This window comes from Quercus suber, unplaced genomic scaffold, assembly GCF_002906115.3.
Source record: "Quercus suber isolate HL8 unplaced genomic scaffold, Cork oak 2.0 scaffold_27, whole genome shotgun sequence".
In the NCBI taxonomy this organism is placed as follows: domain Eukaryota; kingdom Viridiplantae; phylum Streptophyta; class Magnoliopsida; order Fagales; family Fagaceae; genus Quercus; species Quercus suber.
Window position 1 is genome coordinate 19717 of NW_027069492.1, and position 25082 is coordinate 44798.

At 32.7% G+C, this 25082-nt stretch overlaps 1 protein-coding gene across 1 annotated transcript; it reads right to left on the reverse strand.

The window, feature by feature from the left end:
* Nucleotides 1-8407: 8407 nt before the first annotated feature.
* LOC112037474 (histone-lysine N-methyltransferase ASHR1) lies at nucleotides 8408-24986 on the reverse strand. The gene is made up of 14 exons (XM_024070313.2): nucleotides 24730-24986; nucleotides 24407-24552; nucleotides 23747-23881; nucleotides 22775-22829; nucleotides 22553-22671; nucleotides 22099-22187; nucleotides 21939-22020; nucleotides 19567-19671; nucleotides 19359-19449; nucleotides 19144-19263; nucleotides 18870-18976; nucleotides 17710-17779; nucleotides 15780-15843; nucleotides 8408-9168 (listed from the first exon to the last, which is right to left on the reverse strand). The coding sequence occupies exons 1-14, from the start codon at nucleotides 24827-24829 to the stop codon at nucleotides 9006-9008; spliced, it is 1446 nt and encodes a 481-aa protein (XP_023926081.2). The 5' UTR covers nucleotides 24830-24986; the 3' UTR covers nucleotides 8408-9005.
* Nucleotides 24987-25082: the final 96 nt, after the last annotated feature.

Below are 25082 nucleotides of genomic sequence, written 5' to 3' on the forward strand. Positions count from 1 at the left end.
TTTTTAACACACACACACACACACAGGGAGAGGGGAGAAGGTCTTAAAAAAATTTACAGTGGTGTATATCCAAAAGGGCCTTGAATATACAGCATATGCTTTAAATCTCTTTAACTCACACTCATTTTCTAATGTGGGATTTACCCATTGTTTTTTCTTTTGAGAATATTAAATATTTTTAACACACACATACACGCGGAAAGATGGGAGAAGATCTTAAAGAAACTTACTTAATTGGTTAGTCACAAAGCATCAAATGAAAAAAAAAAAAAAAACTACACCGAGGATATGTAATGTTTGAGAGTGACAATACTTAAAAAGCAATTTTCTCTTGGACACACACACATATAATTTTTATATTTAATTTTCAATTTGGTACTAAATCTTTTATTGTTATTGTTGTTGTTAAGTTTCCAATTGTTTTTCAATGCTTGATCTAGACTAAACATATTGAATGAAAAAAAAGTAGAGGGTAATTTAATGTTAAGGGGTAAAAATGTAGCTGTGTAAATGTATGTATGAATATGTAATTCGGCCCCCCCCCCCCCCCCAAACTAAAAATCCTGGCTACGCCTCTGACCATTAGTGACAAATTCATACACTAACAGAAGTACTTGAGTCTCCAAACAACATCCCAACAAGTTTACCGCATTTTCTATGGTGCACTTGGGAGAGAATAATCACTTCGTTAATAAATTGTTTGACTTGGCTCTGATTTAGTATTACGGACTTCTTAATGGCAACTAATCTATTATCAGGTAATATTCCTTTGTATACAGTTCCCTGGCCTCCATGGCCTAGGATTCTATTTTCATGATAATTGTTTGTTGCCTCTTTGAGTTCTTCTTCTGTGAATATCTTAATCGTTTCGATAGTTAAATTGTGCGTGGAAAGTTGTTGCTGTAGCAGAAGACCACCGTTTCTTTGAAAAAAATTCTTTTCGAGGTTGATGAGGTTTATTTTCTTAAGTCCCCAGTTTAACCAATAAATGGCCAAAATTAGCACTAAGAGGATAACAGTGACACCGCACATTCAACAAATTGGAGTGTGACTATCATGAACTAAAGTTTTGACAACGTCATTTTAAAGAAGACGAGTCGAAAAAAAAAAAAAAAAAAAAAAAAAGAAAGATCAAGGAAGCCTTCAAAATTGGCATTTATTTGCAACTTAGATATCACTATTATCATATAATAAATTAGTTAGTAGCTCATGCAATGCATGAGAAAGTTTACAAAATGTGAATTTTGTTCCTTTTCAAAAATAAAACTATGAATTTCGCAAATATGATAATTATTAATAAGTATTTATTATGATTGTATTTGTAAATGAGACTATCTATTCTACCATTTGAAGAAAACATGACATGACAAGATTTTGATAGAGAGTTTAAATATATAATAGAAAACATTTTTAAAAGATATATATTAGAACAATGACATGTAAAATTGTGAGGCCTTAAAATCATAGGTGGAAATGTTATAAGATCAAACAAAAGTAAATGTCTTCATATATATATATATATATATTATAGATGGGTCGGTTTCAAGTTACACCTGGTGTAACTCTAAGTAATGTTACACCACCTAATATTTTTTAATTGTATTCGAATATTGACAAATCCACCGTTAGATTACATTATCTTTATATATTCTTCATGCTTGCAAAATTTCAAGGAGATCAAAAATTAATAACAATGTCATCAATCAATTGTTAAAATTCAAATTTTTGTAGTTTAAAATAATGTATAAAAGATGAGTATATGGATCAAATGGTAAATAACATCCGATTGATATAAAAATTCGCATGCATGTTAAGAACATATAGAATATGTAATTCAACAGTTGGATTTTTAAAATATTAATTCAATACTAAGTTATTAAGTGGTGTAACATTACTTAGAGTTACACTAGGTGTAACTTGAACCCAACTCATTATGGGTCGGGTTCAAGTTACACCTGGTGTAACTCTAAGTAATGTTACATCACCTAATATTTTTTAATTGTATTCAAATATTGGCAAATCCACCGTTAGATTACATTATCTTTATATATTCTTCATGCTTGCAAAACTTCAAGGAGATCAAAAATTAATAACGATGTCATCAATCAATTGTTAAAATTCAAATTTTTGTAGTTTAAAATAATGTATAAAAGATAAGTATATGGATCAAATGGTAAATAGCATCCGATTGATATAAAAATTCGCGTGCATGTTAAGAACATATAGAATATGTAATTCAACAGTTGGATTTTTAAAATATTAATTCAATACTAAGTTATTGAGTGGTGTAACATTGCTTAGAGTTACACTAGGTGTAACTTGAACACAACTCATTATGGGTCGGGTTCAAGTTACACCTGGTATAACTCTAAGTAATGTTACACCACCTAATATTTTTTAATTGTATTCGAATATTGACAAATCCACCGTTAAATTACATTATCTTTATATATTCTTCATGCTTGCAAAATTTCAAGGAGATCAAAAATTAATAACGATGTCATCAATCAATTGTTAAAATTCAAATTTTTGTAGTTTAAAATAATGTATAAAAGATGAGTATATGGATCAAATGGTAAATAGCATCCGATTGATATAAAAATTCGCATGCATGTTAAGAACATATAGAATATGTAATTCAACGGTTGGATTTTTAAAATATTAATTCAATACTAAGTTATTGAGTAGTATAATATTGCTTAGAGTTACACTAGGTGTAACTTGAACTCAACTCATTATAGATTATAGAAAATGAAATTTTTTGCAATGCTATTATCATTACCTTTATTTATGGATTAATTAAAAATCATATATAATTAAACTAAATAAAAAAATTCCAATAATATAATTGAAATAAAACAAAAAAAAATAGGTTAGTTGACACGACACATAATTTATATAGATTTAACAAATACTACTCTGATAACGTGCTTGGTAAACAAGTTATACTAATTAAGTTGACAGATATATGACTTATTTCAACCCATTTAATAAAAAGTTGTATTAGGATGACCCAGACATGAACCATTTCATCTAGTTTGCAAAAAATGACTAAAAATTAACATATTTTTCTATGTTTTTATAAGAACATAAATTATAATAATTAATTATAACAAATAAATTCTTTACAAATTAGACTTCATGGTAACATCAATTAAAGTACTAATAACATATAATCTACAACTTCTTATAAAAAAAAAAGAAAAGAAAAGAAAGAAATTCTGACCAAATTTACTAATACATGATCTAAGAAAAATAAAATGAAATGGGATTTTTTTTTTTTTGTTAAAAGGGTTTAGAGACTTCAGATTTTCATAAAGTAATCTACCAATACATCCATTGAAACTCTTTAATTACTAAATTCTATATTAGTAGATTCCAGTTAGCTCAACTGGTAAAGTCTTTGATTGTTGAATAAAAGATTTAAGGTTTAATCCCCACTTATACCAAAAACCAAGTGATGTCTTGATTTAATGATAAAGAGTTATCATTAGAAACGGACATTATATGTTAAAACTATCTATAAAAAAAAATCTAAATTAAAAATTCAAATTTATATTGAATAAAAATGATATTTATTGGTTAAATGGGTTCATATCAAAATAAGTCGACCTGTCTTGAGTCTTGACACAAATAATAAACCAAATTATTTCAAATTGATTATGGGTTACGCAAGTTAACACAAAGTTGACTGATTTATTAATTGATTTGTTTTGACACGAATCCATTTATGCTAAATACCAGCCTACAAAAAAAGTATCACGCTTATATCTTGTTCATAAGTTGTGTCAAATGTTGTCATTCTACGACCCGTTCCATTGTATTTTCCATCACCTTCGTATCCTGGCTCACAGGAACAATTATAAGTACCAGCAAAGTTGGTACATTTTTGGACGCAAAGGGAAGCATTCATATGCATAACTTCCTTTATCTTTCATAGCTTCACTGCAATTTTGATTCCCTATATTTGCGTAATTTTTCTCTTTAGAACCCTGTATCATATCGTATGTGTCACAACAATGGCCATGAATTTGTTTCGGGTGTAAGAGATGGGTAACTTTGCCAAATGGATTTCAGGTTCATAATAAGATGTACTTCCACCACTTTGGTTGTAGCAATCTTTTGCATGCAACTTGGGCATAGACGCGCAATTCCCCTGAGAGCCATATGTCTGTCACATTTATATTGCCTGTAGGCAAAAAAGACAAGGGAGGGTCGTAGGTGCGATTGCAGGTGATGAGGAAACTCCTATTCATAGCATCCTTCCCTTCTGCCGAATGGATATGGAATACTAAGGTTGCCACAGTGTTCTTCACAACCTTTCAAGGCCTGCGCGTCAACAACCGCTACTTCTATTATTGCCCACAGCAAGATCAATGATGACAAGAGTAGCTTAGGCAAAAATGGGCTTTTGCCCCTTTCGCCCAAAAGATGTAGTAAAATACTCATATGCTGAAACTATTTAACAAAATACTTTTGTTTTAAAACTCGATTTTTAGAAAATCAAGTTATAGGCAATCAAACTTTTAAAAAAATAATAATAAAAAAATAAAAAATTTATGGAAAACTCGAGTTCCATTCAAGGAACTCGAGTTCCATGTGAATTTTTTCAAATAACTCGATTTTCATCAAAATCAAGTTTCACATTGAAACTCAATTTTTAGAAAAATCAAGTTTCAAAACAGGAGAATTTTGTTACATCTTTTGGGCAAAATGGACAAATGCCCATTTTGGCCGAGTAGCTTATGCCAGTAATTGCCAATGGCAAGAGTCTCTTGTGCATGACACATATTTGTACTAGATTAAGTAACTTTGTTTATAGGCTAATGGTCATTTTTACAGGATATGCTTAGACCCTGTTACTTTTAAAGGCATAGAGAAGAAAGACCCAAGTCAATGCCAGGTCTATATGTAAGCTTAGTTGCTTCGGACACACGCATAAAGACTTGTACAAGACTTACAAAAAAAAAAAAGACTTGTACAAGTATCTTTATGCGTGTGTATACAAGACTTGTACAAGTCTTTAGGCTTGACAACCTTTCCATCGAATTATAAAGTTCACTTTGTACTGTGCTTGGTTGCTGCTGGGAAAAGGTAAAGAAAAGAATAAGGAAAGTAAAGAAAGAGAAAAGAAATTCCCTTGCATATGTTTGGAAATAGGGAGTGAAAAAGAAGAAGAAAATGTGTAACAATTCCTACGTAACCGCCAACATTTTTTTCTCCAATTATTGCATCAATAGCCATTAGACGCTAAGATTTTTTTATTTTTTTATTTTTTGGTCTTAGACCCAATATATCCCAAAGCTTTCAATTTAGGGACTAATCACTATCGTGACGAGTGGGCAGAGATAAATTGTTGGCCCAAGGAGTTTTCCCAAAGAGATGGGGCTTGAACTCAGGCTTTTTCACCTCCACTCAAGACAACCACTTTGAGACTAAGTGCCCAACCACTTAGCCAACCCCACTGGGTTTAGCCACTAAGATTTGATTGCTTAGATAAGGAGGTTAAGTATGAATATAAATATGGAGCTCTTTTACAAATTGGATAGATGTATTCAGTATTGGACAGCTAATCTCTCCATTACACATTTCTTTTCATTTCTTTCCAAATTGGACGTATTAGAAAAGGTGGTCCAAATTGAACTTTTTTTCCTACTAACAAATATAAAATTTAGGATGATGACCTTTTGTGTCACAACTTTGTCATAACTCTGATATGATAAATTGTGAATAGTGAATAAAAATAGTAGGTCCATGTAAAAGTAATATACAATGGAACTCCAGCCTTCCTTTCATTTCTTTTACAGCTTTACCCTCTCTCATCCGTCAACCATTCCAAACACAAAGTAAGTTTAGATACATGACAAATTTTATAATTTTTTTTCACAATTATTAGAGTGAGAAGCTATAATTAGTGTATAATAAAATAATATCAATAAAGTTTTTATATAAATGTGATATTGAACTAATCACAACTATCACCTTAGAATTTGTGAATAAAATCATGAAATCTACGTGTATCTACTATTCAAAATTGTCGTCGCTTTATACTTGCTGATTCTTGAATTTATTTCTTCTTCTTCTTCTTTTCCTTTTTTAGAAATTTTTGTATTCAATACAAAAAAAAAAAAAAAAAAAAAAAAAAAAAAAAAAAAAAACCCTATACAAAGTGAGTACTTGCATCCTTCCTTAAGGGTCTGTTTGGATTAAGAGGGGAGAGAGAGAATGGAGGAGAATAAAGTAAAGTTAGCTAAAAATAGGCTAATTTGGAGTCAATTCTACTCTACTCTACTCTCCCTCCCTTTCCCTCAATCTAAACAGACTATAAGCATTTTATTAATAAAACAAGGTGGGAAGCTACCCCCACTCGGAATGAAATTAAGAAGACGTCAAGAATATTGAAAGAATATAGTATTAGCAATATAGATACATTGTACCATCACTCTTCAAATATATCAATATAACAAAGATATCTTAAATGTTCTTATATAGAAAGGCGTAAGAAGAGAAAAAACTAATTTATTCTAATTTTGTTGTTAAATATTTTAAATAAAATTTCAAATCCATTTTGATTTTTCCACCCCTTTGTGGCAGGTTCAATTCTGTATTCCCCTAAAAGAATAGAAATTATTCAAGGCATGTTTGGTCAACAGTCATAGACACTATAATGTAATAACTAAATGTTTTTCTCATCAAAATCTTTAACATAAGGCAAGTCAACAATATGTTTCTTCCTATGCCAAAAAGCATTAGGAACATCAGAGCAAACGTCATCAATTAAGATTTTTTGAAAATTATCAATTTTTGATTGCAACAATTTATTAGAAAGCCGTTCAGCAATTTTCTTGTATCTAACTTCTTGTTGAAGGAAGTTAAGATGTTTGATTTTAGCATGAATTAGATTGGAAGAATTATCAATACTAATCTCAAATTTTGAAGCAAATTTGAATTTTACTTTTTGACCAAAAGGGTTAGTAGTAATACTATCATGTTCAACAAGAAAAAGATACAAACAAGATTATCACTTCATTGGGAGCACAAACAGGATTTCTGTTTTAGGCCCCATACCATATGCTAATGCCATTGCTCATCTGCGGATAGCAAATCATTGTAATCCAAGAAGTTTTCGCATCCCAAGGAGAACTCCAGTGTTTAAGCCAATTTTATATTGTGGATTCTGTAATAAATATGCTACTTACCATGACCATGATTGTGATTCTCTACAAGGTCCTTTCGATCCATTTGATGAATACCCATCTGATGCTTCTTCTACTGATTAAATTTGTGGTTCCCTCGGGGCACTACTGTTTTGAAATTCTTGTTCCCACTGATGAAGTTACTTTTCCATGATTACTCCCACAGTCAGGAATTGTTTGGTCAATATACTCCTAATCTCTTGCAGATGACTGATGATTGATTTTTCTATTTGTCTAGCCTGCACAATGGCTAAAAATGTTGCAATATTCAAATAATGATGGACTTGCTCCTGACAAGCCCATGCTTCTATATTCCTATGCAAAGCCATGCGTTTGACAAAGTTGGAGTTATTGAAAAGAAAAAGACACTTTAGTGCCATGTTTCTAAAGACTCCCACTTATGGTGCACAAAAGACAACAAGATGGCTTATGAAATCTACGTACAAATATTCAAGTAGCCATGATACTCCTACATGTTCCATTATATGTTTCTTTTGCTTTTTGTCATTTCAAAGTTAGAAACTCATCTTTTGACTATGCCAAAAGTGCTAGAGATTTCAAGAAAAAAAGTAAAAAATTACTATTCATGGATTAGTTCACAAATTACGATTCACCGACACTGTTCACTTTTTACTGTTCATGACACTGTTCACTCCGAATTTTGCCTATTTAAAGACTAATTACTATTCAAGAATTACTGTTCACCGACACTATTCACTTCGAATTTTGCCTATTTAAGGGAGGCTATTCCTTAAGTGAAATTCAAAACTTTTCTTAGAATTTTCTTCTAGAGAGAGTTTTCCTCCTTAGAAGCCCTCTTTGAGAGAGTTCCTTGTTTCTACTACTTCCTTGTTCCTACTACTACTTTCTCTACAAATCTTGTAACTAGGACTAATTCAAGCTTTGTAACTATTAACCTCTACTGTTAGGATCTTGTATTCACTACTACTGTAAGTGTTTAATCTACCTTCAATAAGAAGTATTTTCAGTTTTATGTTCATTATACTATTTGTTGTTACCGCCACCTTAGACGGATTACCGCCATACCGGACGATTCTAAATTGCTTTCACTTACTTTGAATTATTTTGTTATATACTGCTTGACTGGTTCTACCGCCTTATTATTGCTTACATTTACTTTGCTATAGCTATTACATTACAAGTATTTTAGTTTTTTTTTTTATTTTTTTTTTTATTACAAGAAATAGTCATTTCTTATGAATAACTATTCTTTAAAATAAAAAATATTATTCATCTCTAAAAGAGTTGTAATAGTTATTCCTTAATAGGTGTAATAATTTTTCAATTTAATATATTTCCAACTATACAAAAAAAAAATTTATGAACATAAGCACAAAAATGGTTGCGATGACTAAATAGAGGGCCAAAATGGGGATATATCCATTTCAGCCAAACTTTCTAGCAAAATGCCATCTACCTGAAACTATTTAGGGATATGACCCTGTTTTAAACTCGATTTTCTAAAAATTGAGTTTCAATTAAAAACTCAATTTGTCGAATATCGAGTTATATGCAATAAAAAAAAAAAAAATTGCATAGAACTCGAGTTCCATGCAAATTTTTGCATATTACTCAATTTTTGGCAAATCAAGTTTCAAAACAGAGACATATCCCTAAATAGGTTCAAACATGAGACATTTTGCTGGAAAGTTTGGTTGAAAGGGGTAAAACCCAATTTTGGCCCTAAATAGAGATGACAACTGAATTAATCAGTACTATAACTCATGTACAAGGAATGGCTCAATAGAGCAGAATCCACCAAAGAAACATAGTTGGAGGTAGACTTCGTTACTCATCTTTACATGAGAGTTTGTGAGAAGCTTCAGCATGTGCTTCCTCCAACTTCATTAAGAGATCCCTCATGAAAGGCGTGTTTGTGCCATGAGTAATTCTCAATATATCCATTGCCTTGGTCACTGATTTTATTGCATCCTCTGTATCTCCCAGAAACCTGTTACATTAATGAAAAGTTCAAAAATAATAATTGAGTAACATGGTTTATAAGGAAAAATCCAATCCCTGTAAGGCAATGGATATATTGAGAATTACTCATGGCACAAACACGCCTTTCATGAGGGATCTCTTAATGAAGTTGGAGGAAGCACATGCTGAAGCTTCTCACAAACTCTCATGTAAAGATGAGTAACGAAGTCTACCTCCAACTATGTTTCTTTGGTGGATTCTGCTCTATTGAGCCATTCCTTGTACATGAGTTATAGTACTGATTAATTCAGTTGTCATCTCTATTTAGGGCCAAAATTGGGTTTTACCCCTTTCAACCAAACTTTCAGCAAAATGTCTCATGTTTGAACTATTTAGGGATATGTCTCTGTTTTGAAACTTGATTTGCCAAAATTGAGTAATATGCAAAAATTTGCATGGAACTCGAGTTCTATGCAATTTTTTTTTTTTTATTATTGCATATAACTCGATATTCGCAAATTGAGTTTTTAATTGAAACTCAATTTTTAGAAAATCGAGTTTAAAACAGGGTCATATCCCTAAATAGTTTCAGGTAGATGGCATTTGCTAGAAAGTTTGGCTGAAATGATATATCCCCATTTTGGCCCTCTATTTAGTCATCGCAACCATTTTTGTGCTTATGTTCATAAATTTTTTTTTGTATAGTTGGAAATATATTAAATTGAAAAATTATTACACTATTAAGGAATAACTATTACAACTCTTTTAGAAATGAATAATATTTTTTATTTTAAAGAATATTATTCATAAGAAATGACTATTTCTTGTAATAAAAAAAAAAAAAAAAAAAAAAACTAAAATACTTGTAATGTAATAGCTATAGCAAAGTAAATGTAAGCAATAATAAGGCGGTAAACCAGTCAAGCAGTATATAACAAAATAATTCAAAGTAAGTAAAGCAATTTAGAATCGTCCGGTATGGCGTAATCCGTCTAAGGTGGCGGTAACAACAAATAGTATAATGAACATAAAACTGAAAATACTTCTTATTGAAGGTAGATTAAACACTTACAGTAGTAGTGAATACAAGATCCTAACAGTAGAGGTTAATAGTTACAAAGCTTGAATTAGTCCTAGTTACAAGATTTGTAGAGAAAGTAGTAGTAGGAACAAGGAAGTAGTAGAAACAAGGAACTCTCTCAAAGAGGGCTTCTAAGGAGGAAAACTCTCTCTAGAAGAAAATTCTAAGAAAAGTTTTGAATTTCACTTAAGGAAGCCCCCCTTAAATAGGCAAAATTCGAAGTGAAAGTGTCGTGAAAGTAATTTTGAATAGTAATTAGTCTTTAAATAGGCAAAATTCGGAGTGAACAGTGTCATGAACAGTAAAAAGTGAACAGTGTCGGTGAATCGTAATTTGTGAACTAATCCATGAATAGTAATTTTTTACTTTTTTTCTTGAAATCTCTAGCAATTTTGGCATAGTCAAAAGATGAGTTTCTAACTTGGAAATGACAAAAAGCAAAAGAAACATATAATGGAACATGTAGGAGTATCATGGCTACTTGAATATTTGTACGTAGATTTCATAAGCCATCTTGTTGTCTTTTGTGCACCATAAGTGGGAGTCTTTAGAAACATGGCACTAAAGTGTCTTTTTCTTTTCAATAACTCCAACTTTGTCAAACGCATGGCTTTGCATAGGAATATAGAAGCATGGGCTTGTCAGGAGCAAGTCCATCATTATTTGAATATTGCAACATTTTTAGCCATTGTGCAGGCTAGACAAATAGAAAAATCAATCATCAGTCATCTGCAAGAGATTAGGAGTATATTGACCAAACAATTCCTGACTGTGGGAGTAATCATGGAAAAGTAACTTCATCAGTGGGAACAAGAATTTCAAAACAGTAGTGCCCCGAGGGAACCACAAATTTAATCAGTAGAAGAAGCATCAGATGGGTATCCATCAAATGGATCGAAAGGACCTTGTAGAGAATCACAATCATGGTCATGGTAAGTAGCATATTTATTACAGAATCCACAATATAAAATTGGCTTAAACACTGGAGTTCTCCTTGGGATGAGAAAACTTCTTGGATTACAATGATTTGCTATCCGCAGATGAGCAATGGCATTAGCATATGGTATGGAGCCTAAAACAGAAATCCTGTTTGTGCTCCCAATGAAGTGATAATCCTGTTTGTATCTTTTTCTTATTGAACATGATAGTATTACTACTAACCCTTTTGGTCAAAAAGTAAAATTCAAATTTGCTTCAAAATTTGAGATTAATATTGATAATTCTTCCAATCTAATTCATGCTAAAATCAAACATCTTAACTTCCTTCAACAAGAAGTTAGATACAAGAAAATTGCTGAACGGCTTTATAATAAATTGTTGCAATCAAAAATTGATAATTTTCAAAAAATCTTAATTGATGACGTTTGCTCTGATGTTCCTAATGCTTTTTGGCATAGGAAGAAACATATTGTTGACTTGCCTTATGTTAAAGATTTTGATGAGAAAAACATTTAGTTATTACATTATAGTGTCTATGACTGTTGACCAAACATGCCTTGAATAATTTCTATTCTTTTAGGGGAATACAGAATTGAACCTGCCACAAAGGGGTGGAAAAATCAAAATGGATTTGAAATTTTATTTAAAATATTTAACAACAAAATTAGAATAAATTAGTTTTTTCTCTTCTTACGCCTTTCTATATAAGAACATTTAAGATATCTTTGTTATATTGATATATTTGAAGAGTGATGGTACAATGTATCTATATTGCTAATACTATATTCTTTCAATATTCTTGACGTCTTCTTAATTTCATTCGAGTGGGGGTAGCTTCCCACCTTGTTTTATTAATAAAATGCTTATAGTCCGTTTAGATTGAGGGAAAGGGAGGGAGAGTAGAGTAGAGTAGAATTGACTCCAAATTAGCCTATTTTTAGCTAACTTTACTTTATTCTCCTCCATTCTCTCTCTCCCCTCTTAATCCAAACAGACCCTTAAGGAAGGATGCAAGTACTCACTTTGTATAGGGTTTTTTTTTTTTTTTTTTTTTTTTTTGTATTGAATACAAAAATTTCTAAAAAAGGAAAAGAAGAAGAAGAAGAAATAAATTCAAGAATCAGCAAGTATAAAGCCACGACAATTTTGAATAGTAGATACACGTAGATTTCATGATTTTATTCACAAATTCTAAGGTGATAGTTGTGATTAGTTCAATATCACATTTATATAAAAACTTTATTGATATTATTTTATTATACACTAATTATAGCTTCTCACTCTAATAATTGTGAAAAAAAATTATAAAATTTGTCATGTATCTAAACTTACTTTGTGTTTGGAATGGTTGACGGATGAGAGAGGGTAAAGCTGTAAAAGAAANTGTTGCGATTCATTGACTACATCTGGTGTTTTTGATGTGCGCTCTTTTTATAAGCTATTATCTAGTCCTCCTACTGATGCCTTCCCTTGGGAGTGTATATGGCGTACTAAGGTGCCTAGACGGGTGTCTTTTTTCTTATGGACAGCAGCTAATGATGGTATACTCACCATTGACAACCTTATTAAGAAAGGTCAGTTTTTGGTTAATCGGTGTTGCTTGTGTTGTTGTGATGGGGAATCAGTGGACCACCTTCTTCTTCATTGTAAGTTCTCTTATGCCTTATGGTGTGAAGTTTTTGCAGTGTTTGGGATCCATTGGGTCATGCCAAGGTCAGTGAAATCTTTTTTCTTTATTTGGAGAAACTGGTTTGGAAAGCATCTTTCAATCATTTGGAACATGGTCCCGGCATGTTTAATGTGGTTAGTCTGGCAAGAACGTAATGCTCGCATTTTTGAAGACAAGGCGAGAACTTTGGAGCACATAAAATGTTTACTTTTTCGTACTTTGTTTCTTTGGGCTTGTATTTGGGGGTGTACGAATTGTACTGCTGTAGCTGATTTTTTAGTTTCTATTTCTTTTAGCTCTTGATCTTCTTGTATTTGTTTCATTGTTCATCATGTTCACCATCGTGAACATGATGCTCACTTTTTCAATAAAAGTCTTATTACCTATCAAAAAAAAGTATGTGCACAAAAAGTAGGTCCTTAAAATAGGACCAATTGTTACTATAGGCACTTTGCTAGTTTATTAGTTAACGGTGCAATTCTGCCTCGAGTTGTGAAGTAATTTATCTTGGACATTTCATCTACCTATCTTCTAATGTTCTTTCCCCATCCCATTTCCTTCTTTACATCTATAATTTGTTACAGGAAGTGTCTAGGACACACACACATACACGCGCACACAATACACACTCCCAAAAACAAGAGAAATCGTGACTTCAAGGCACAATTTCAAAATTTGAAATCGTGACTTTAAGACACTTTGAAGTCAAGATTTCCCTTGTTTTTGGGGAGTGTGGGTCCTATTTGTGCACTAAACCTATGTTTGGATTGCACTTAAATGAAAGTTTTCTGCGTCTGGCGTTTTTTGTGTAAGTCCCGTGCATTGTTCACGGGACTTGCAAGTACGGATTTCAGCAATTTTTTTTTTTAAACTTGGTCCCATGGCACTATTTACACATTTTATTATAGTATTTTTAGTTTTCAGCAATAAACGGTATCTAAACAAACTTTTAAGTAGTGTGCAGCAGAATTTTCCCAATTTGTTACCAATTATGACTACCAAGGTATCATAACACTAAAGCAAACCAGTTTGGATATGTTGAAGTTGCTTTTAAATTAGTCTGGACCACATGCTTATGGAGGGGATTTATCTGCACCCCTCTGGCTATGAAAAAACATATTCACAACAGTTTCCGGTCACTGATTTTATTGCATCCTCTGTATCTCCCAGAAACCTGTTACATTAATGAAAAGTTCAAAAATAATAATTGAGTAACATGGTTTATAAGGAAAAATCCAATCCCTGTGGAAACTGTTGTGAATATGTTTTTTCATAGCCAGAGGGGTGCAGATAAATCCCCTCCATAAGCATGTGGTCCAGACTAATTTAAAAGCAACTTCAACATATCCAAACTGGTTTGCTTTAGTGTTATGATACCTTGGTAGTCATAATTGGTAACAAATTGGGAAAATTCTGCTGCACACTACTTAAAAAGTCTGTTTAGATACCGTTTATTGCTGAAAACTAAAAATACTATAACAAAATGTATAAATAGTGCCGTGGGACCAAGTTTTAAAAAAAAATTTGTTGAAATCCGTACTTGCAAGTCCCGTGAACAATGCACGGGACTCACACAAAAAACGCCAGACGCAGAAAACTTTCATTTCAGTGCAATCCAAACATAGGTTTAGTGCACAAATAGGACCCACACTCCCCAAAAACAAGGGAAATCTTGACTTCAAAGTGCCTTAAAGTCACGATTTCAAATTTTGAAATTGTGCCTTGAAGTCACGATTTCTCTTGTTTTTGGGGAGTGTGTATTGTGTGCGTGTATGTGTGTGTGTCCTAGACACTTCCTGTAACAAATTATAGATGTAAAGAAGGAAATGGGATGGGGAAAGAACATTAGAAGATAGGTAGATGAAATGTCCAAGATAAATTACTTCACAACTCGAGGCAGAATTGCACCGTTAACTAATAAACTAGCAAAGTGCCTACAGTAACAATTGGTCCTATTTTAAGGGACCTACTTTTTGTGCACATACGAATACCATACATGCATCACATCTGTAAAACCCTTATAAACCTCTACACTGAGTGAAACTCCTGGCCTCATATGGTCACATCCAAGTTTCACAATATAACCTGCTTAAAATACAAAGCTTTAATGACCAAAAATCTTAACCTTTAATACTAATCATTTATAGAACCATGATGGCAATCAAGAGTATTTATTACATCCCTCTCTCCTCCTACAAAAATATACATTGTCCTGAGAGCAAGGACAAAACCTGACATGATTAATCAATAGAAATCTCCAGTTCAAATTTTGGACAGATTATATAAAAGTCTGAAGTGTGTGAAAAACATTTTTTTTTTATAAGTGAAAAAACAAAATTTGTTAAACATATGGTTCCCATGTCAACTAAAAACTCATAAAAAGTGTTCAATTTATGGGAGACACGTGACTAACTGTACAATCATGGCACTGCAACACATTCACTCTGTAACCAAAATCAGAAAAGTAGTGAGGCAAGTGAAGACTAAACCAAATACTACTACGCCTCCTTTATAGGAACCAATGACTCCAACCAAATTCTATCATAGTTTCAAGAATATTCTTTGACTAGGGGTTTTCTATGGAGTCTACAAGTTCTAAAATGTAGCACCTCCGTCTGTAAACAGGTATAATTATAAGTTTCCATAATATAAACTTAAAATCCCCCAGCAACAGCTACTAAATACCATGAGTTCATGTGGTTTTCTTATTCATGCCTTATTCTATACGGCAATAGTTTCCGCCTTATTCTATACGGCAATAGTTTCCACCATTTTGAGTAATATGTTTCAAATACCTAGGAACAAACTTCGAACAGAACACCACAACTTCTGTCTTTGTTATGAAACATTTGTTGTGAGGAATCAGTTAGAGCATTTTGAACAATAATCAATGAAAGAATCTGTTCAGAATGGAAGTAACAACTAACAAATCTAAGCAAAGGATTCTAACCATTCAAGCTTTCCACAGGTATAATATTGTAGTCCAAGCAAGGGATGGAACCCTGGATATACTCCTGCAGTGAAACAGAGCCAAATATGGGATGTCAGCAGCAACAATAAGTGGAATTCATAACTTGTCCCCACCCAAAAGAAAAAGAAAAAAGAAAGGAAAAACAAGAAAGAAGAATTATGTAGGCTTCATGAACATGAATTGCATAGTACAAGCAGGCATGAGGCATTTTATATTTTGATTTAAATAAAGATGCATCCCAATTTGGAAATAATTTAATTAAGATGAATTTTGTGCCATTTCCTACTCTTTTTTTTTTTTTTTTAATAAAAGTTTTGAAATGCAGAAGCACTGTACTACAGTTAACAGAAAAGTTTTGAATTCCTTCCCAGATTGGTTATTGGAATAGAATATTTCGATGTACCATTTCGGAATTACCATTATATATGTAAATTATATACTAAGTTAGTACTTCATATTTAATACCATCTTATTAACCAACTTACTCATAAAAGCTAAACATTATTAAAAAAAAAAAAAAAATACAAGAGATCATAAAATATAATAGATAATTAAACAAACCAGAGGCTCATAAAAATCTATTAAATAATTAAATATACTAAAATTATATAAAATCTCATACATACATACATACATATATATATATGAAAAAACATCTCATACATAATTAAACTAACCAAAAAAATTCATAAAATCTCCTAAAAGTGGGCTTTCTTCTTAAAAAATTATAAGAAAGCCACAAAATTAATTTTGATCCAGAATGCGTGCTCCACCTGAAATTCCGGAATTTCAATGGAATGGCCAGTACAGACCAGTATAGGGTGAAATTTTGACAGCGACCGAATAGAGGGTTAGTGCACTGGTTTACAGACTGAAATGGAATATTCTAGCCAAAATGGAACAAAATTTAAAACATCGGTTGACAGAATCTTATCAATAACTAATCATGTTTTCGAATATATAGTAGAATTTCAAAACTTGGGTAGAAACTGTCATAGATGTGTAAGCTTGAATTCAGAAGGCCTATTATAAGTAACAGATTAAAGCCATCAGGAAAGGTGATTAAACTCCAGGTTTCTGAAAAGTAAGTTGAAAGTATTATTGAAAAATATAATTACTTCATGTTCACGATGATGAACACAAAGTATCTAACAAAATTACAAAGATACAACAAAAATGCTAAGAGAACTATGAAACTCAATAACAGAAGAACAATGTGTAAAGCCCCAAACCCAAGACCACTCAAACAAGGATCAATGAAGATTTCAAATGAAACCAATGAAAAAATATTAAGAAATCAGCCTTCAGGAGAGGATATTCGCTGTGGAATCCTTTATCATATTCATAGCATTATTCATGTTTTTGGAGATCCACTCAAATCATTTCAATCTTCAACCTTTATCCAAAATATATATTTATACAACCTTTAGGAGAATATGAGATCAGAGAAATTTTCTGTCTAGGTTTATTGTTTGTTCATGTTTTTTTCCCCTTCTTCTTTTTGTTTATTTAGAAATTTTTCATCAATGTCACTAAAGTTCTGGTGTGCATCATAGCCTTCTTTCTCATTCCACATTGCTATCTCATAATGTCAGTAGTTGAGCTGATTTCAATATACATAAATAAGCTTTGTGCTTCCTTCAACATCTAAAAATTTCTGTTTGCAAGTAATCCCAAACTTATTTCTTTTAAAAAATTCAACGCCAGTTACAAAGCACTATTATCAGATGTCCATATATCACGAAAATCAAACACATTCTTACTGTTTTTTGAAAGAAAGAGAAATATATGATAGGTCATGCATAGTATTTCAGTTGAACCCTGAAGCTCCAAAGTACTCTACAACAACTAGAATAGCAGAGGACTTAATGTATCTCATGCTGCAAATTCAAGTCAAAATATGACATACTTTGATATACTGGAATGGTCAATTTGCAATATGCGAGAGCTTCTCTCCAATTTTGCAGCTCCAACAAAATCTTGAAAAACAAATAAAAGAAAAAAGTAAGATTTTGTTTTACTATTGAGTTTGGTGTTCCCATGAGAATGGATTCATTTCATTTGGTTTAATAGGCATTTAGAGGCACAATCCATGCTTCAGAATTAGAGGTATTGCAAAGTAAAAAAGTGTTAGGAAAAATTTGGGAGTCATCATACAAAGTAGGAAGAAAATATTCAAAAAGAATACATTGCAAGCTTTAGTAACATATTACAAGGAATGGATTCATGGGCTCATATCTGCTCCTCAAAAAGTCAGTAAGGAATTACTTCCAAAGCTATTTTAAGCAGAGTACTATACAGATCTACTCCAATAGGATGTAGAATAATCTCAAACCTTTAATCACCCCCCCCCCCCCCCCCCCAAAAAAAACAAATTACAGGGTTGAGGCCTGCTAGTTCTAGTTTTAATTCCTCATTAATGCACTCTTCATATAATTGCTAGTTTGCCCAAATCTAAAAGTAAGGTTTAGCAAGTAAAGAATTCATGTATCTGTACCTAAAGGACCCAAACAAGATCCCGTTTTTCATCCAAAATTTAAAGAAAGCTCCAGTAGCATTTGACTAAGTAGAAGATATGCCAATAGGATTGAGCTCCATATAACTTAAAAACAAGAGAAGAATTTCCAAAAAAAAAAGAAAGGATAAAATGCACTAGCACCTCTAGTGATTTCTTGCAATTTTATTTACATCCCTGGGTTTCTAATTTTTCTAATTACACTGCTGTGGTATCCAATTATTCTAATCAATTACTGTCTCCCACTTCCTGTCAAAATCATTAACAAAAATTAGTCAAATGAGATGCATGTGACCTCACACACTCTCCTTATAATCACACCCCCCATGGTACCCAATTAGTCTCATGTGATCAATTTCTTCAATGATTTATAGCCGGAAGGGCTGGAAGTACTTGACTAGAAAAATTTGGTGCCACAAGAGTGATATAGCCTTATAGGAAAAAAGGAAATTAGTAAGTGTCAAAAAAACTATAATAAACCCATTGGGGCGTAGGTGTATTTCACCCTTAAAAATGAATGAAACATAAAAGAAAATAAAAGCTAAATAATCTACCTTTAAAACCTTTTCTCGAGTTTGCATCAAACTTATTGAGAAAGGATGGCACAGTTTCCCTTGGAGCTTCTCAATTGTCTGATACATGGAAACAGCTTCCAGTTGATCTAAGCTCAGTCAAAGACAAGTTCATGCTCAATAGGGTAACAAATTTATATAAGTTGAACTATTTAAATCATGCCAGTGGAAAGGATATTGTAGATTAATTAAACATAGAATCACGCTGTCAAATTGCCACTAATGAATTCTCAGCACAAACAATCTAGAAGGATACTGCCAGATGACAAAGACATAAGAGCCTTTTCAGACATTGATTTTACTTCACTTGCAATCTTTCTTATCTCTTCCTTGTCCCTAACACGTCCACATTGTTGACATATAAACCCTTTGTCATCTGCATTCCAAATAGCAAAAGACAAAAATAGTAACTCTGGCCTACTAACTGACCATTACTTTGTAATAAATGACTGATTACAGCTAATCACAAACCAGAGCTGCGGAGTAGAAAACCATTGCATCCTTCATCCTTGCACCTATAACCTTCCAGAACTGCACTTTCTAGGATATCATCAGACTGACCCTTCAATGGAGAACTAACTTAATTAACCAGCAGCATATCTTGGCTTCCAATATTATATAAAATGCTACCAGTTTAACAAGGAAAAACAAATCCTAAAAAGCATAATGTAGCAAGTACCAGTTTTATGCAGCGGGGACATGTGCAAGTAAAAAGGTACTGTTCTTTGAGAGCCTTTTGCCGAGTCATGGTGCTTCCAGTAGTGTCGATGTAACTAATCAAGACCTTACAAAATACAACCATATAAACAGTATTTACACTTGACTTGAAGAAAAAGGCTGTTAGAATTATAGTTAAGTAATTAAATTCATCATTTTCTAATAGCTTAAACTTTTGGGACAATCGGTCATTTGACATGGTATCAAAGCAAGAGATCTTGAGTTCGATCCCTGGCTTTACTCTACCTCCCATTTAAAATGTTAAAAATCTCATGTGTTGAGCCCCCACTTATTAAGGGGAAGTTTAGGCCCACACGTGAGGAGGAGTGTTAGAATTATGGTTAAATAATTAAATTCATCACTTCCTAATATCTTAAGCTTTTGGGATAATCAATAATTTAACAAAGGCTATGAGATAACTTCAAACCCTCTAAATCAATTTTAATTAACAGCAAAGAGTTTTAGACAACATTCTAATGGATTATGAGATAGTAACTTACTTAGAAGAGATAAGTAGAAAAGACATATAACAGTGGTGGGAGTGGTTTTTGCAAATGGAGAATTGAAAGAACCATTCTATCATCACTGGATTACACAACTAAGTTACTCTGGTAATAAACATTCATTTTATTTGATAGGACAAATTGCTCAGGGACACAATCGCTCTCAAGGAGGCCCTATTGAGGGGGGACCTGTTCACCTTCCTCAATTACAAGCATGAAGTCTTTGATATGGTCAAGGCATATCAGAAAGGAAAATGAGGGTAGTCCAAGCTTCAGAGGCAATGTAAAACAAAGGGCAATCAAAAATAACAAACAATGATCTTATAAAGATTACCATGAAATTAAACTCTGTTTGAAACAATTTTTACAGGTGAAAACACGAGTTATATCAAGAAACCTTGGCCCTTCATTTAGGGAGTCGGAAGAAGCACATAAGTTGATGTAATAGGTTCAGCCTTAGAAAAATGATTTACCAGGTATGATCCAGATCACAGAGACAGCTTTTTTTCTTTGGCTGAGACAAGTTAATATTATGTTTGGGAGTTGAAGGGAGTGGGAATAGTTATCTCCTTTTCTTTTTTTTTTGATAAGTAAGAATGTTATATATACGAAAGGCTACTCTATGCATGAAAAAACATAGAGCAAACCCAGAAAATACAAGGAGAAAAACTGAAAAAACAAAAAATAAAACCAAACAACAAAATAATTACAAAAGAGAGAGAGAGCTAAGAAAAGAAGGGAGAGAATCACTAGTTGTGAGTCCCCATGCTCGAGACCAATCAAAAAGAGATCCACTAAAAGAGGCAATCATCTGAACACCTGAACTATCCAAATCCTCAAAAGTCCTGCGATTCCGTTCCTTCCAAATCTCCTTTTCTATTTGGATGTTTAATAAAAAATAGGTTGAGAGACAGAGTGAGGGAAGTAAGCATTCCTCTCTTTGGTTGTGGTGTAAAGGAGAGAAAGGATAAGGTATTATGCAAACTGAGTATGCAATAAATAAATGATAACAGTTCAGTAATACATTGTAGATTTTTTAATAAATTGGGAAATATAGAAAATTCATAAAGTTTGTATCCACTCATGTTAAATTCTGCTGAAGGAACTGAAAAAAGGGGCTTGAAGGGCTACAGTAACCATCAATATCCCTCAAATCCTCTCCCCCTCCCACAAAAAATACATCCAAACAGGGAGAAGAGCAACCCCCAACCCTTTTCCCCTCCCCTTTCCTTCCCAATGCCTCCATCTAAGCATTTATATGTCCATAATTGCATTGCATATGTAGAAAAAGTGGGTAGCCATGTACTACAACTGCTTCACAGTATTTTCCTAACATTAATCTTGAATCGAAAAGCAATTTCCAAGCCTTGAATGGATTCTTGAATCCTGAATTCTCACTACAGTGCCAAAACCACTTTGCCCCAGCAGTATCTCTTTTTGTCCTTTCACATTCATATTATAAGAGAAAAGAAATGGTCCTTTAAAAAATCAAAATGCAAAAATACACACATACGTGTAAGTACTGCAGATTGAAGTCAAAGGGCAGACTAAATTCATTAGGGTGTAGATCCAATTAAGCAACATAACGTATAGAACAGACCAGGAACATGAAGGAGATGAAATTTGGAAAGAAAGAAAATTCTCAGCTCAAACTCTGGTCAATCATGAGTACGTATTTTTAGAGATTAAGTTGTTACATGTAGGTAAGAAGTATGACTCAGGTTTATTACCACTACAGTCTGCAATATATCATAACATGTCAAATATTTAATATATTTTTTTAAAGTTAAAAGATATAAAATCCAACAATTTTTAAAAGAGCATATATTACCTCAGCTCCTTGGGGTATATGCTGCACAGCACGTATCACAGCCAACCTTCCCTCAAACACCAAAACAGAATTGGGCAAGCAGCTACAGTGCCAGAAGCATTTAGCAGAGTAACCTCAACATGATGAAATTCAGAAGAAATCAATTCACTAAAGTAGTTACCTGTGGTTAATAATGGAAATGACAGGGTACAGTCCGGTCCCCAGGGGAATTAGTTCACTATCGCAAATGGTATGTGCATTGCATGCAAACTGCATTGGATAGAAAGTATCGTAATTCATCAGAAAATCAATCTTCCCTGTGGAGACGAATCTTATTCAGAAATCAGTGTGTTAAACAAAAATTTGGTCCCATGAAAAAGATTTTGAAAAATCAATAGCTAATGCAATTTTGCAGTTGAATATTGATATAAAAGGAAAAAAAAAATCTGTTTATTTAATTAGAACATTCCCTCTTATTTAGCAAAAATGGTTGTAGTACCCATCACGTCCATAGTATAATTTGAATAACACCAAAGAAAAACTTAAAAGGAGCCTTAAAGGCCTCAAAGTAATTATTCTTAACTGCAAAAGAATATTACTAAGATATTCAATTTAAAACTATTTATCTTGAAGACCTTGGAAAAGTTTTCTGCAATCTCTTTTATGTTGATGTCAGGCTGCTGAAGTATGAAGTTGACAAGGTTAGCCATCTGAGCATACAGTACCAGTTGCTTCTCATCAATGTCAGGCATGTCTTCATAGAAGGTTAAACAAAACAATTACCTGGAAAATATAACAATTGAAAGAAACTCTAAATAGAGCACATTGAAAGCAAAGAAATTATTTGGGTAGGATACGAGACACCAGTGCCTCCACCAAGTTGTAGTTGTCTGTAGCAGTAGTAGGGATGACCTAGCATTAAAAAGAAATACAATTAATTCCATGAGTTATAAAAAATGTATACAGCTTTTGAAAGAAAAGAAACTTAACTATGGACTAATTTTATGTTGTACATCAATTCATAATATTTTGGGTGAATTACTCTAACCTTAACCTGTTTCACTTAGGTCATTAAAGTTTCTCTTTTCAATTGTTTAACTTCCATTTGTTTCTAATTTATTCCTTCTATCCACCTCCGCCCAATCCGCAACATTAGTCCACCAAAAAGTCGTTTTGGAAAGTGAAATGCTAAAAATAATTGCAAGATTTGACAGAACTAAACGGAAGAACTAAATTGAAAACATATTAAAGTTGAAGGATAGAAATGAAAAAAATTTAAATTAAATTAAAGGACTGAATTGAAAACAGGTCAAAGTTAGATGGTGTAATTTGTAATTTAGCTTTTTTTTTCTTTTTTTTTTTGATAAGTAGATTTTTTAATTTAGCCTTATATTTTTCATCATTCTAATGTTTCTTCTCTCTTGATGTCTCACCTTTTATTTTCTGTTGTTGCATTTTCATACACTACCCTGTAAGTAGCTAAAACAATATTGTTGGCACTACACCAAGACCCACCAACACTGGGAAAAATGCTACCTATCCAACTACATAAAACATTGAGTTTAACTGTTTAAGACAGCCCTAACAGTCAGATAATACCAATCAGATAGGTTCTGCCAATGTGAGAGTAACCAATGGACAATGAGAGACAACCATAGTCATGCTCCAAGATTAGCACTCTAGCTCAACATTGTGATGCATGTAATTTGACAAATACATTGAAAATAAAGTGAATGGGAAGCTAAAAGTAGTGTCCCAACTCCCAATTGGAGTACCCAAACTGAAGCATATAATTATAGATTGACAAAAACATTATAACTGATATATACCTTCTCACTTTGCAGTTTTCTTCGAAGGTAGAGTTTCACCATTAGATGAATGGAAGGTGTAACACATTTTCTTCTGTCTTTGTCAAGCCTTGACAGAGCTTCACATTCAAGACGATGCAACTTCCAGTCCAACTTCTGAAATTATAAAGCACAGAATCAATGAATGGAGGGAAAGTATACATAGTCCAATTGGCTATACATACTGAATGATGAATTATACATTCCTTTCCGAGGAGTTCTAAGTCATCAAAAGGGGACAAAGGGTTCCAATTTTTATCTGTTTTGTTGTCATTTAAAATTTTATACAAGAGTATTCTTGCTTCTAGCAAACACTAAAAAGGAAAGGTTTCATACCTTGGCATGAAGGATCATCCCTTTTATGAAAAAAAGAATATCCAAATATGTTTCCATATCAAGTCTAATATTTCTCCATAGGATATTTTCATGGATTAAGTACTTTGTGCCAAAGTACCAGTTGAGAGCTGAAAGGCTCTTGGCTGTGCCATAGGTTGATTATAATCTTACGTAATCTATACTCGAAATTTTATATACTCAAGTCAAGCCCAACATTCCAAGTAGAAAGATGGCATAGGCAAGTGAATCACAAAACATTTAACTGGATGAGATGCTGCTTAACATTAACATATATATCAAATTTACCTGGCAGGTGCTACCACAGTACCACACAACATGACAACCTGAACACTTCTTAAGGTTACTTGTTGTGAAGCACCCATCACATCTTGACTCAACTGGGGACTTGTTTGGTACACAGACATAAGGCTCTTGGCTTATAATTACTTCTCCTGAAAAGTTATAGCTGCATTAAAATAAGTTGTTTAAAAAAAATTATCACTAACATTATTTGAATAACTTTGTATTCTTCAAATTTGAATTTAGCTTAGCTATATTTGATTTTTCAAAGCTTCTTAATATGCATTAATTTTCAACAACTGGTAATTGGGAAAAATTGAGAGAGAGACCTGGATGGAAATCTCTGGTGGTTAAGAGGCACCTGCCTTTCTCTGGAAGATTAGAAAGAGTTAGACCATTTCCTTTCAGAGCACTCTGCAACTCCTCCATGGTTTTTCTTTCATATACATATACACACACCAGAGAGCTGTAGAAATAGAACTAGAAAGAAAGAAAGAAATTAAACCCTGAAGCTGAACCCGTGATTGTGATTGTGGTTGTGGTTGTAATAAAAAGAAACGGCGTGGGAAAAAACGACGCAAACGGGCTGACCCGAACCGACCCGGAAATTCAGGGTTCAGGCGACTGGTCAGTCAAAATTATATTTAATATTAAAAAAAAAATAAAAAAAACCCTTTAATAT

Bases quoted from the DNA above. Each gene is read 5' to 3' on its own strand.
- LOC112037474 (XM_024070313.2), bottom strand. From the start codon at position 24,829: ATGGAGGAGTTGCAGAGTGCTCTGAAAGGAAATGGTCTAACTCTTTCT. The intron at 23,882-24,406 runs GTAAATTTGATA...TTATAATTTCAG, and splicing joins ACTGTGGTAGCACCTGCCAG to AAGTTGGACTGGAAGTTGCA. The intron at 22,021-22,098 runs GTAACTACTTTA...CTGGCACTGTAG, and splicing joins ATTTCCATTATTAACCACAG to CTGCTTGCCCAATTCTGTTT.